At 41.9% G+C, this 15,327-nt stretch overlaps 1 protein-coding gene across 3 annotated transcripts in view; it reads left to right on the top strand.

Annotated features, from left to right (window-relative positions):
• Positions 1–15,327, top strand: part of PLCB1 (phospholipase C beta 1) — a 592,180-nt gene that overhangs the window by 21,572 nt on the left and 555,281 nt on the right. For all 3 annotated transcript variants that reach the window (XM_044454160.1, XM_044454161.1, XM_044454163.1), the window contains exon 2: positions 13,192–13,269. In XM_044454160.1, coding sequence (XP_044310095.1) covers positions 13,192–13,269 — 78 coding nt within the window. The remainder of the gene's footprint in view (positions 1–13,191; positions 13,270–15,327) is intronic.

Raw genomic sequence — 15,327 nt, 5'->3', positions numbered from 1 at the left:
CAGTGAAGCTGACGGAGGACTGGAGTCATGTGAGCATAATGCCCCGTCCCCGTCAGCAACCTGGCAGCTCTATTTTGCACCAATTGAAGTGTTCGGACCGTCTTCAGGGGAATCATGCCCTAAAGTAGAGCAGAAAGGATAAGAGAGCTGGTCAGGCATCCTCCTTTCCTGCTCCAGAGGGGGCTACTGGAGCAAGGGTGGTGCCTGATTCTTGCTCAGACAAAAATGTGTGTGGAGAAGAATTGGCTCAGAGCTCCTGTGGAAAGGAGCAGCACCTCCCAGCTGATTCTCTTGCTCCCTTCACCCCTGCATCTGTGCCCAGAGAAGCTCCACACATGTGTGAGTGGGAAGGGTGAGGGTCAGCTGGGTGCTGCTGCAGAAAGAAGCCCCTGAGTGGGAGGGCAGGAAAATCAGCTGGGTGGTGGAGCCCAGTTGGGAGCAGGGCTCTTGGAAGTGGTGGCTGGGCAGTACAGGAGTGAGGCTTAACTGATGGTATACTGCTGCATGTAAGGGGAGCTCACTCTGTATAGAATCTGGAACACTGGGGAAGGCCAAGCTAGAACCTTTCTTCCGAAAAGGCTTGCTTGCCAAGTTGACCGAGTATATTTCGCATGGGAAGCATTCCCATCATGTCAATTCTGCTCTCACTTATATGATGAAGTGGTACAATCCAGAAACAGGTTTACCAACTAGGCAAGAACTAGATGTCTTTTTAGTACAGACAACAGATTGGAATGTTTGTGATGAGGCTTCAGACTTTGTAGCTTTCCATGTATACCACCTCCAGTTGCCATTTTCAAGAGGTACTTCAATACTTTTTGTCCTTACAACTGTGGGATATTTTCTTTAATAGTCTACCTCCAGAGAATCCAAAACACAGATCCAGATTCTGTTGTGTTAGCACCTTGTTCACAAAGTGCCATTGATTAACACATGGAACATCCCTGAGGACATGTTACAGCTCCCAGTGTTCACCCATGGGGCCAATGCAATTAATGTGCTGAAGTGAAATCTGTGGAAATACTTGATGGGATTAATGCTGTTTGCCCACATTGCTTGCTTAGCTAGTGATAACAACTAATTACAAGGGTAGAATCACACACACACAAAATGGGATTGTTCTTTTAAATAAAATCGTTACTTTCTTCAGTCTGACAACTTGGTGAGCTTGCTTAAAGTTTGCTATATGTGTAACAAGATTTTTTCTGGCAGGAAAGATAATGAAAAATGGCAAAAAATAATACCCAAATACTATGTATGTGCTGTGAGACATCCTTGACTTCAGAAACATTCTTTCAGCTTTGCCTCTTGTCCTTGCTATCCCACAGGTAGTAAACAATTCAGTCTGCAAATTGATGTGCTCAGCAAAATGTCCTTCAGTGCTCCATATATTCAGGTACTATTGAGAGTCTTGGTGGTATAGAGATACTTCTAATAAATAACAGGTAATAAATATCATTACTAAGAATAAAGTTAGATATTATGAGGGTAAATATGAGATTCCTAATCCACGGTGCTCTCATAGCACAAATGTATGTGTGCGTGTGGAGGGCATTTCCTGTGGAAAACGGAGGCAGAGGCCAACCCTGAATGTCTCTTACAAATGGCAACCACCTTGGGACATTCTTAAAATATATTTTTTTCATCAGAAGCGATCCAAGACCAGAAGCAGGCTGTGCTGAAGAGAAAACAGCCAACCTGGAATGGGCAAGAGTTAACCGATGTGGGGAGATTGAAATGCACTTCCCCTTTCCTTGATCCTCCCATACTGTGAGCATCACCCTGCATTCTTGTCAATTTAGCAGATGTGGGTTTGGGAACATCATTTGCTGAGATAATGTTTCCTTCAACCCAGAGCTCAAGTCTAAGTGCCTTGCTTGCAGCCTCTTGCTATTTAAAGGAACACATTTATTCTATCATGGAAGTGTAAATTATCAGTATCATTGATAACATGAAGCAGAGGAAGATGGTATCTATAACATCTTTCTTGCTGGATAGCCCAGGACAGTAAACAGAGGTGGGCAAAATGAAACATCTCACAGATGACTAATTGCCGCTGATTACAGAACAGCTGTGCAGGGAAATGCTGGCAGCAGCCCCAGCAGAGGATGTATATTTTTTAACCAACAAAGCAGAGAGCAGGACAGCAGGGGAAGAGTTTGTAGGACACTGACTAAGGCAACTTCCGTCTCAAGCATTAATATTAATATTCACAATAGGGCTGCTTCATGCATAACGTCTCCAACCCAGGCAATTCTTTATGCACTTGGACAGTATGGAAGGGTGCAGATGGCTTTAGGTCATTTGTACACGGGCTGGGAGAGTCCTTGATTACTTTCTGCTTGGAAAGCAGAAGAAGCGGCCTTTGGGAGGAGTCACGTGTCCAAAGCTTCCAAATAAGAGACATTGGGAAATGTGCAGGGAATGCATGCTGATGCCCATGGCTAGTCGGTCAGGTTGTACTCAGTGTGCTTGCGTGATGCAGGCCATGTACAAACAGTACTCTGCAAGACCTGGCAGACCTAATTGCCACCTGCCTTCATCCTGTGCCTTTTGCAATACAATTGTTCAGGCTGCAGCTTGTTGAAACCTGAGGGCTAAAAAGGGGTGCTGGGCAACTTAACAAAACAAACTAATGCCAGCTGTCAATCATTACCAGAAGGAATGTAGGGTAAACCCCTTTGTTTGGCATTATCTTTTTTGTTTTTTATTTTGTATTATTGTCATTTTAGGAAATGTTGTTATTTTATGAAATACTGTAATCCACTTGGAGAGTCTTTGGACTAGTATAGTGGAATATAAGTTGAATGAATGAATGAATAAATAAATTATTAACCCCTTTTCTTTTGCATGCTACTTGTATGATCTAATAGAGCATATCCAACACAAAGGTGTTATCCCATTGTAAAAGCAAGTAATAACTGACTTCTGGAAAGACCCATTAAATGAGAAGTCTTGCAACTGATGAAGCTATGTACTGCTCTGGATCTTACTTTTATAGCTTCAGATAGCCATGTTAATTGTGGAAAAGGAATAAGTTTCATTTTTATTTTAGTCTATGTGCCTTGGCTTGGATTGGGACCCAATGTGGGTGAAGGTATGGGGCTTTAAAGGTCTGCGTCCCCAATACTTACTGTAGGGTAAAGAGAAAAATAAGACATAGGTGTTAGACACACATTTAAAGTAATGTCTGTTTTGGCCTTAGCTTCCCCAACATTCTGTTAGGTTACCTACAGAGTACCTCTTCCTTGGTATTCCTATTTCTCCCTCCCCCCCCACCTTGCAGTTCTTTGCCCTTCCCTCTCAATTCATTTTTCCTCAATTGTTCTCTTTTGAAAAGGCACTCTTTTTACTGTTTCTGCCCCCTCATATTTATTTCTTGGGCAGGTGACAACATAGCTTGAGGCCATAACTTTTCTAGCAGTTCTCAATATCTATCAGTGCAGTTTTAGCTCTGTTAGACTCCTCAGTGTGCAAACCTTAGTTTGTTCTGGCTCCCTGTAGCGATGTCCTCAGCGTGGCAATAAGAGCCTGTGTGCTGTAGTGGTGAAGAGCACGGGGCCGGGACTCAGGCGGTCTGGGCTCCAGTCCCCATGCAGCCATGGGAGACTTTGAGCCACTCACAGACCCTCAGCCCAGCCTACCTCACAGGGCTGTTGTGGGGATAAGACTGAGAGCAGCAGTAGGCGAATGGTGAGTTCAGTGAGGAGTTCGCTTTAGGTTCAGTGTAAGAAAACTGGGATAGAAATCAAATACATAAATAGTAATGTAGATAGCTCCTTCATGGATCACTGCCTTGTCGTGGCGATGGGGCTTGCATAGCTCAATGAAGCTATGATCTATGCCGTGCAGGGCCACCCAAGACAGACAGGTCATAGCAGAGAGCTCTGACAAAACGTGATCCCCTGGAGAAGGAAATGGCAACCCACTCCAGTATCTTTGCCTTGAAAACCCCATGGACAGTACCAAAAGGCAAAAATATATGACGCCGGAAGATGAGCCCCTCAGGTCGGAAAGTGTCCAATATGCTACTGGGGAAGAGCAGAGGGCTAGTACTAGTAGCGCCAGAAAGAATGAAGCGACTGGGTCAAAGCCGAAAGGATACTCGGTTGCCGATGTATCTGGTGGTGAAAGGAGAGTCTGATGCTGCAAAGAACTTTACTCCATAGGAACCTGGAATGTAAGATCCATGAATCAAGGCAAGCTGGATGTGGTCAAACAAGAGATGACAAGACTGAACAAGACTGAACATCAACATCTTAGGAATCAGTGAACTAAAATGGACAGGAATGGGTGAATTTAATTCAGATGACGATCAGGTATACTACTGCGGGCAAGAATCCCTCAGAAGAAATGGAGTAGCCTTCATAGTCAATAAAAGAGTAGGAAAAGCTGGGATACAATCTCCAAAATGACAGAATGATCTCTGTTTGAATCTAAGGAAAACCATTCAACATCACAGTAGTCCAAGTCTATGCCCCATCCACTGGTGCTGAATAGGCTGAAGTTGACCAGTTCTATGAAGGCCTACAACACCTTCTAGAATTAACACCCAAAAATGATGTCCTTATCATCATGGGGGATTGGAATGCTAAAATAGGAAGCCAAAAGATAACCGGAATAACAGGCAAGTTTGGCCTTGGAGTACAAAATGAAGCAAGGCACAGGCTGGTAGAATTTTGTCAAAAGAATACGATGGTCATAGCAAACGCTCTTTTCCAAGAACCCAAGAGACGACTCTACACATGGACACCACCAGACGGTCAACACAGAAATCAGATTGACTATGTGCTCTGCAGCCAAAGATGGAGAAGCTCTATATAGTCAATAAAAACTAGACCAGGAGCTGGCTGTGGCTCAGATCATGAGCTTCTGGTTGCAAAATTTAGGCTTAAGTTGAAGAAAGTAGGGAAAAGCACTAGGCCACTCAGGTATGACCTAAATCATATCCTTGATGAATATACAGTAGAGGTGACAAATACATTTAAGGAATTAGATCTGATAGACAGAGTGCCTGAAGAACTATGGACAGAGGTTCGCAACATTGTACAAGAGGTAGCAACTAAAACCATCCCAAAGAAAAAGAAATGCAAGAAAGCAAAATGGCTGTCTGAGGAAGCTTTACAAATAGCTGAGGAAAGAAGGGAAGCGAAAGGCAGGAGAGAAAGAGAAAGATACACCCAATTGAATGCAGAATTCCAGAGAATAGCTAGAAGAGATAAGAATGCCTTCTTAAATGAACAGTGCAAAGAAATAAAAGAAAACAATAGAATAGGGAGAACCAGCGATCTCTTCAAGAAAATTGGAGATATGAAGGGAACGTTTCATGCAAAGATGGGCATGATAAAGGACCAAAATGGTAGGGACCTAACAGAGGCAGAAGAGATTAAGATGAGGTGGCAAGATTACACAGAAGAACTGTACAAGAAAGAGCTTAACGTCCCTGATAACCACGATGGGGTGGTCACTGACCTCGAGCCAGACATCCTGGAATGTTAAGTCAAATGGGTCTTAGGAAGTCTGAGCAACAACAAAGATAGTGGAGGTGACAGTATTCCAGATGAGCTATTTAAAATCTTAAAAGACGATGCAGTAAAAGCGCTCCACTCAATATGCCAGCACATCTGGAAAACTCAACAGTGGCCACAGGATGGGAAAAGGTCAGTTTACATTCCCATCCCAAAGAAGGGCAATGCCAAAGAATGTTCAAACTACCATACCATTGCACTCATTTCACATGCTAGCAAAGTTATGCTCAAAATCCTACAAGCTAGGTTCCAGCAGTATGTGGACCGAGAACTACCAGAAGTACAGGCAGGATTTTGAAGAGGGAGAGGAACTAGAGATCAAATTGCCAACATACACTGGATCATGGAGAAAGCTAGGGAGTTCCAGAAAAACATCTACTTCTGCTTCATTGACTATGCTAACACCTTTGATTGTGTGGATCACAACAAATTGTGGCAAGTTCTTAAAGAGATGGGAGTACCTGACCATCTTATTTGCCTCTTGAGAAACCTATATGCGGGTCAAGAAGCAACAGTGAGAACTGGACACAGAACCACTGATTGGTTCAAAATTGAGAAAGGAGTTTGGCAAGGCTGTATACTGTCACCCTGCCTATTTAACTTACATGCAGAGCATATAATGAGAAAGGCGGGGCTAGATGAATCACCAGTTGGAATTAAGATTGCTGGGAGAAATATCAACAACCTCAGATATGCAGATGATACCACTCTCATGGCAGAAAGTGAAGAGGAACTAAAGAGCCTCTTGATGCGGGTGAAGGAGGAGAGTGCAAAAGTTGGCTTGAAACTCAACATTAAGAAAACTAAGATTGTGGCATCCGGTCCTCTCATTTCCTGGCAAATAGATGGGGAAGAAATGGAGGTAGTGACAAATTTTATTTTCCTGGGCTCCAAGATCACCACAGACGGGGACTGCACCCAAGAAATTAAAAGATGCTTGCTCCTGGGGAGGAAAGCTATGGCAAATCTAGACAGCATACTAAAAAGCAGAGACATCACCCTGCCAACAAATGTGCGTATAGTCAAGGCTATGGTTTTCCCAGTTGCAATGTATGGCTGTGAAAGCTGGACCATAAGGAAGGCTGAGCGCCAATGAATTGAGGCCTTTGAATTGTGGTGCTGGAGGAGACTCCTGTGAGTCCCTTGGACAGCAAGGTGATCAAACCGGTCAGTCCTAGAGATCAACCCTGACTGCTCTTTAGAAGGCCAGATCCTGAAATGAAACTCAAATACTTTGGCCACCTAATGAGAAGGAAGGACTCCCTGGAGAAGAGTCTAATGTTGGGAACAATTGACGGCAAAAGAAGGGGGCGGCAGAGGATGAGGTGGCTGGATGGAGTCACTGAAGCGGTTGGTGTGAGCGTAAGTGGACTCCGGGGGATGGTGGAGGACAGGAAGGCCTGGAGGAATGTTGTCCATGGGGTCACGATGGGTTGGACAAGACTTCCCGACTAACAACTACAATGTAGATAAGCTGGGATGACATGTATAAAGCATTTAAATGCAGCCTGGAACAGTTATGCATTTAGACATCTACTTTATTTTCAGAATGAGGGCTTATTTCTTAAAGGCAAACATATGATGCCTATCACTTGAGTGACAAATGGTTACCTAAGTGTGGGATAGACATGTTGCCAAATCATCCTTAGGGTTAAAAGGCCAAAGGTTTTTTTTCTCTGAGGCATGGCAGAGAAGAAGAAACAAACCTATGAATCGATATATTACTTACAGACCTAATATGCTATGTTGGGCAGTTGATTAAAATATGTCAAATGGGAAAAGGAATAAAAATCCAAGAGGGTAGTTTTATTAGAATGAGTGCATAATTTGAGTTGCCCATTTAACATGTTATGTTTTAACAAACAACAATGGGAAAGCTATCTGGCTGCTGATACCACTGATCTCAGACAACCAACTGAAAGGCAACCCAGCTATTGTTGCTTGGCCCTCAGCTTTAGAGTTGGACTATTTATGTCTTCTTTACGATTGATAGGGAAAGCTCTATGGAGTGGATTTGTCTGTCAATTTCTGTAGGGCAAAAGACTGGCCTTCTAAGTTCATTGTTCACCTGTCTTAAGTGCTTTTCTTGTTTTAAGCTTAGAATGGTTAGTTCATACACGAAAGTTTTCTATAAGTCTTAGACACTTAGTTGATTCTCAGTGCCTTTTACAGTTCAGTATAATGAGACTTACCTGTGTCAGGGATTAAGGTAGAATACACAAGATGTAAAATCACATGACAACAAATATGAGTTAATTTTAAGTACACATTCAGTCCACTAAAACAAATGGTATAACCTCCATACTTAAAAACCATGAGAACAACAAAGGAGTTGGCTTGGTAGATGGTGATATGTTGTATCAGTTGTTTGCCCTGATTCAAAATGTTTTCCTCTGAAGACCTGGATCAAATTCATTTTCTAAAGGGAAGATTCAGTTGTGGCTGAAGGAGCTAAATCTGTCTGTTTCAGAAAGAACAATGCCAGTTTAATTGCCAAATGACACCCACTTGTTCATTCTTGGACACAAGATGGCAGATCTGAGGATAAGAAGATGAGAGCAGCATGGGCTTTCAGTTTTCTGAGTACATTTGAAGAGGCATTTGAAAGAAGCTCAATAATTCAAGATGGATGCATCTAGGAAGAAGTGGCATCTCTGCAATTGGATGGAGGGCTGAATCCATGACTTTCTCCCACCTATCTTAAATTGCCCCATAAAATAGCACCAGATTTTTCAGACATTCCAAAAATTGTACTGGCATGACCTCTAAAACAACATCTGCCTGAAAGACCAATATTCTGAGGATCTAAGAGGGTCTGTAATAAAAATGGTACCCAGAAGTACTAAGCAGGGCAAGGAAACACCTTGGTTGCTGTCTTGAGGTCAGAGTTGGAATTGCTTTTTGGCACTTGGGTGGGCTAAAAGTTGAAACTTTTATGTCAGCTCTGTTAACTTCAAGTTAAATGGAGAATGTAAATGGAAGGGTGACAGTCTCAGAAATATATGTAGAACATAATTTAGACACTGAAGCAGCTACAGAAAAGTTTTTCCAGAAGCTTCATAGAAAAAAAATATCTGAAGGACAAACTGAATCATGCTGAAAACCCTTCTAGATGTTCTAGCCTATACTTTCATAGATTCAAAAAAGGCTCAGAGCAAGATATGTCCATAGAGACTTTCAAGGCAAAATGGCTTACTTTTGCATTTGATTTGGATTTACCCTTAGTAGCCACCTGAATGGAGTGTGCACAGTTAATTTTTACTTGAGAGCAGCACCTGGCACTCCACTGGATATAATTGCAAAAATTATGAATTATATGGACAAGAAGCTCATGCTAAAACAAAGCAGTATTAAAGCTGTAATCACATTTGATGAGCAACCTAAGGCTATTTTCCAAGATCTGTCCCTGGAAACACTTCAGCAACAGCAAGACCTGAAATCACATTTTTCCCTGTAGGAAGTAGAAGAACTGTACAAATATGGGTTCCTTTTTAAATGGCTTCTTATTTAGGAGGGCCAGCTGTTTGCTGGAGAGCTTAATAAAGGATGGATACTTCTCTTGAAGTATGGGATTTCATAGCCAATCAGAAAACCAAGGTTTTCACATAAACTGGCAAGGATGCAGTGGAAAGCTAGCTGGTGCAAAGGAGAAAGAGCCAGTTATTATCCTATGGTAATAGCCATAACTTGGAGGCCAATGGTCATCTAATGCAGAATGAGAGGAGCAGGGGAGGCAAATATTACCCTCTATCCTCCTGCCCTTTATTTTCACTAGATCGGCTTTTTTGCCCATCTAGCTGAAGCACCTCAGAGGGTGAGGGAAGGAGGCTGGAGGAGCACCCTGGAGGACAGCTTGTGCCTTTGTCGGTCCAGTCTCCACCTGCCCCTGAAACACCCTCCCCTCTCTTCTTTTTGTAGTTCAGTTTCTGACTTCAGAGACCAGCCATCATGGTCCTTTCTGCACTGGCTGCAAGGAGTTGAAGTGTGAATTCCCAGCTCAGATCTGAAATATGAACTCTTCTATGGCCTTTCAGATGCAGCCCAGGTGCTACAGGATTGCTCCTAAGTGTTCTTTCATGCCCACATGCACAGATTACTTCATTCTTTTGTGGCAGCATCAAGTGATTTCATGCCAGTGATTCTGTAGGGGGTTGATTTGTTTGGCTCCATCACAGAATTTAAAATAAGATTTGACAAGTGAGCAGTTCTCTCTCAAAGAAATGTGCAGTGTCTGCAACAACATGGTTTGCCATCTTACTGAAATATTTTGGGGTAAATATTACTTAGATCTATTAAATCTGTTCTTGAACAGTTCTTGAAGAAGGTAGTAAATGTTTTGACTTAATGGATAAAGACCACTATTTCCTGGTTGAGAGGATGGTGTTACTTAAAGATGATGGTAGTATCATGCTTTCTATATATATTTCAAACACTCCTAGTATATGTTGCAGAAAAAATAATTGCAGAAATAAAATAATTTGGGATATGTCAGAATTATTTTCCAGACTTTATCTGAAATAGAAAAATGGACTGGGGACAAGTGTATATGGGAAAATTAAGCCAAGTCTCCTTTCTTATTATATAGCTTTACAGCTGACACATGCAGTAAAATGGGAGAGGAGCTCCTTTATTTCAGGCTGGATTCAAACTGAGCACCCTCTGGCCGCTTGTGTTCATGGAAGCAATTTTACGGACTGCAGAGCAGATCAATGCCCAGTGGTAGTCACTACTGCACTTAAGATATATGATTCATGCCATCAGCAGCCCTCCCCAGGAACAGCATGGCTAGCCTGGTCCTTACTGTACTGAATGTCTCCAAACAAGTTTTTATTTAACCGGCTTTCATCGTAGATTGAGTAGATCTTGGATCTCTTTATAGACCTATGCTTCCACCAGGATTTTCTATCATTGAACAAGCTAGAAGAATCATCATTAACTGTCCCTCTATCTTGGCTAAAATACATGAAGATGCAAAGTCTCCTGGAAGAAAATGTTAGTATTATTCCAAGTTGCTAGGTATTGGAAATGATTATTGGAAGAGGTTGTGCGGGTTATATCTCCTAAATAATAATACATGGGGAAAATACTAGGAACAGAAATTGCAGAAGCGAGTTGGATAACAAAATGCGGCTACATCCTGAACTGCTTACTCACTTTGTATACATATAAAAGAATGTGTTGTTTCTTTGTTTGTGTAAAACAAAGCTAACTGTAAGGTCAATGGTTCTTGATCCCAATTTATGCTAAGGGTGAAAGCCAATGTGCAAGCAGTTGCCTGCTCATGAAATGGACCTTTTCTCTCTCACTTTTCTGGCCTCCCTCCCTCCCTATCTGCCTCAGAGGGTCTCCCAGCTTTAAGGGCAAGGGAGAGCTGCAGAGGAATTGCTCTCATGCCCTTTCTGCTGATGGAAGCTGTTGTTTAGGCAGAACAAGTTAACTGAGCCATGCATTTATATTTATGTCAGGAGCTGGGCTTTGGAAGTGATGTTTACAACTAGTAAAATAAATACATTCATCACTGGAGGGGATGTATTGATATGCAGATGTTTTGGAAATTGGAGCAAGCCAGCATTATTAAAAATGTTAAAAAACAAGTTATATTGGACCCTTTTAACAATGCTTTTGTTAGCAATGCTTTTGGGTTATATCACTGATGAGGCTATAAAATGCCTTTGTAGGAACTTAAATCATAATTTGTTAACAGCTGTCCAATTAAAAATAGTGCAAAACACTGAAATCTATCAACGGAAGGGGGCTGGGTTAAAAGCAACTGGCAGAGGTTTTAATAATGCAGCAAATGACTAATAGAGAAAAATCTCATCATTTTATGGAAGATTGGTGGCCAATAATAATCACATATTTGGAAAAGGAACTTGTGAACTGGGATAAATAAATACAACATTACCTATGTGTGCTAATTGTCTCTAAAAGTAGTGCTTTCCATTGTGCTTGCTTTTTGAAGTTAAGTGAGCAAAAATACAAGTTGACCACCAGGGAGCTTATTTTTAAAGCATTTTTGTTGTTTACAAGGAGGGCCAGAGTGCTGTAAAGTGGCCATTACCTGCCAGTGGAAGGACAGGAGAGAGAAATCAAACCTAGCCTCTCTTGGGAGAGAGTTCCATAGCCTGGGAGAAGCCACTGTGAAGGTCCTCTCAAAATATGCTTCTGTTGGTGGTGGTCTTGAAAGAACAGCCTCTCCCAAAGATCTGGGGAATTGGGGAGGCATGTGTGAGAGAAGATAGACTTCCAGGTCGCCTGTTCCCATGCTGAAAAGCTCAAACTAGCACTTGGAATTCTTCCTAGAAATAGACTGGGGAGCTGCTGTAACAAGGGAGTTGCGCCTTCCTTGTTATCAGCTCTTGGTAAAAGTCTGGCCACTAGCATTCTTAACCAGCTGGAGTTTGTAGATGGTTTTCCAATGAAGCCCCACATAGGATGTGTTACAGTAGGTCAAATGAGATGCAACTAAGGCATGTGTGACTGTAGACAAATCAGGCATCACTAGGAATGGTGTGATTGCCTTATCTGTGCAAACAAATGCCTGGCCACTGCCAAGAGCTGGGCAACTAAGTACACAGCCAAGTCCAAGAGGACACTAAACTGTGGACCTGAATCTTCCAGTGGAGCATCACCCCATCCAGCACAGGATGCATTCCTGTTCCTTGATCTACTTTCAACTAATCTAAAGCACCTCTTTCTTGTCTGGATGAAGCTTAATTTGTTTGCCTTCATCCAGCCTATTACCCATATCTGACACTGATTTAGATCTAGAACAGCTTCTTTAGGTTTAGATGGAAAAGCGAGATACTCTTGGATGTCATCAGCATAGTGGTGCCACCACTCCCCCAACTCCATACATTCTCTCCGAGAGGTTTCATTATATGTTATATACATGTTAAACATAACAGCCAAGTGGAAATGCTTCATTTGGCTTTGGCTGACATGGGAAAGATCAGTGATTGTTCCACAGTAATGACTGTACTAGGGGGCACCAGGGAGTCCTCTGCTGGAGGAGGGGCTCCTCTACCTAATCTTACCCTCCTCCAGCCTGCCTTTGTTGGAGGATTTGGTTTGTGTTGTAAGTTTCACAAAATGTTTACATATTTGAGAGTGCATTGCCAAGTAGAAAGCAATGTGCTTGGCTTCTGAACGGTTGGGCTACAAAGCCATTGTCATGCAGATTTTATCCAGCAATTGTAAAGAGGTTGAAAGTTTTAAACTGTATAGTAAATACTTTCATATTGCAAGAGACAGCTGGTCTGAGGAGGGTGTGGGAGAAAAGTTATTTAGAAATTCTGTGTTCGGTTGGCATCTAAGGTAAGATTTAAAGTAAATATTGGGAAAAGGTTTTATCTTCAGAAATGCATGGAGGGGCAGGAGACTAATAAAGTACACTGCTGGAGTTATATATTTGAATGATACCTTTTTATTTAGCTAGTTTTGTGGAATGAGTCACACAAATTCCTATAAAATGAGAACAGTTTGAACATGAATTGTGTAGCAATTTATGAATGCTTCCTTTCAGGTAACTATATCTAAACAGAAGTTGGGTTAAGGATAGTGTTTAAAGGTCTGAGTTGCATTATGTTAGGTGTCATGTACTGTCCTTGGTACACGAGGACTTTCTAATGCATTAATACTTTGCATTTTCTTTCTCTGCCAGGACTCCACTAATGTGACATCAATTTTTCTCCGGATAGACCCACACGGATTTTTCATATACTGGACAGATCAAAATAAGGTAAATACATTAGAAGTACCTGTAGTACCTCTTGGTAGTGACTCTTATTTCTCAGCAAATACATTTGCTGGCATACTTGAGAACTCAGATGTTTGTTATGTAAAGAACTCTGGTCAGGGAAATCTGATAATTTTCACAGTGTGTAAAGATATTTCCAGAGAACCACTCAGTTCCGTTTGGCCCCTAAATGGATAAAAAAACCCTCTTGGCTACTGGCACACTACTATCACCTTTCTCAAACTGGTGCTCTTAGGAACTACTGTTCCCATGATTCTCGGCCAACATGACATTGACTGTGCTGTGTGGAATGATGGGGAGCTGTAGAATCAGGCAGGGGAAGGCCAGATGGTAGTAGCTAACAGGGCAGAAAGCCCTCACAGTACCCATAGCTACCTCTTGAAGGTGACATGCCATGATTAAGGCTCGTGATGAACCCTGTCATGGTGTCTAGGCATTTATACAGACTGATACTAGGACATTCCTTTGCGTTTGCTTGTGTCTGCAAGCGAAGAAGTATTAACAATGCTACAAAGTGTGTATGTTTATAGTACTGTTGCCATATTCCTGACTAAATTTAAATACCTGTAAGTGTCTGTGTGTGTTCAGGCCCTTGGCACATATGAATCTCTATTGGATCATTAGTGTGTAAAGTGACTCAATGTATTGGTGTTAAGGAAGGTTTTTTCCTTTGGTTGATAATGATGGCTTTACAGATATTTGCTGAAATGTACCTAAGTATTTTGTACAGAAAAACAAGAATACAACAGCTGCCTGAAAGCTTTGCTTAGAAACAGGAAGTTTATTTACAATCAATGCTGACAGCTATTGGAAGATTAGCTGGAAAAAAAAGCTTGCAGGAAGAATTTGTACTAATGCCAGCACTTGTTTATAATGTTACTTATGAGAGGATGGGATGTGGGAAGATGAGGCATGAAAGACATCTAGACATAAATATGAATCTGTGTTAGTATTTTAGGTAGTTGTACCTCAAGGATGTAGGCAAATTCAGCTTAAGGAACATGCCTTTGTTTTGTTCCTTCACCAGAAAGAAAGCAATTTCACAGCTGGGTAAACAAAGTCCAAGGTTTTATTGAATGGGAAAGAAACATTACTGAGCTACTGTTTTAAAAGTTAAACTTCAGTTTGGTCCCTCCCTAAAACAAAGTCAAACAGCTATTACAGCAGGATGATACAAAATTACAGATTGAAGATCCAGGTACAGACATGGCATGCATTGATGAACAAAGTTTGGCTGTCATTTCTCAATTTACAGTTCTGGTATTCAACCTATATGGACAGAATAGAACAAGGTCTCCAAGGTGCAAGTTCCTGCATGTCTGAGAGCAACAGCTTTCGCAATGCATTTAATTTCCCCGTCTCCTATTTCTTGATTGCTTTTGAGTTCATTGCAAGTGCCGAACTGTAGAAAATGTGGGGCATCTGTGAATATGAAGAACACAGAAAACTGTCATTTACTGAAAGAGGCCCCTAGTCCCTCTAGCCTGGAATTGTTGATGCTGACTGGGATTGGCTCTCCAGAGTCTGAGGAAGGATTTTTTCTCCCAGCTGTACCTGATGATGATGGGAATTGAATCTGAGACATTCTGTATGCGACTTTTGTGCTCTGCTGCTCAGCTATGGGAGTGGGGGAGGGAAGGTTTGAAGGGGGTAATAAGAGAAATCTGTAACTGGTTCTCCCATTGTTTCTAATTTTAGTTAACTCAGCCATGAGAGGTGTGGAGGGGAGGGGGCTTGATTCTGATTGGAGCAGTGGCACTAGTGGTAGGTGGGAAGCAAACTCTTTTCTTTGGTCAGCCTTTGAGTCTTGCATTATTTTTCATGTGTGGGGTTATGGACAGCTTCTGAGTGTCACTGATTCCAAGAAATGATGCATGGAATGGTTAAATTCTGCTCCCAGAATGCCATGGCTCTGATCAAAAGCAGCAGCTGCTGCATTTAAGTAAACATAGGAAAACGGGAAGATCTGATCATGGATCACCCATATCTCATATAGTTTAGTCCTAAGCCTTCATGAACAGAGGGAAATGGTGTGGGCAA

This window comes from Varanus komodoensis, unplaced genomic scaffold (genome assembly GCF_004798865.1).
Source record: "Varanus komodoensis strain SLA01 unplaced genomic scaffold, ASM479886v1 scaffold7_3, whole genome shotgun sequence".
NCBI lineage: Eukaryota > Metazoa > Chordata > Lepidosauria > Squamata > Varanidae > Varanus > Varanus komodoensis.
This window is presented reverse-complemented; position numbering and strand designations above follow the sequence as displayed.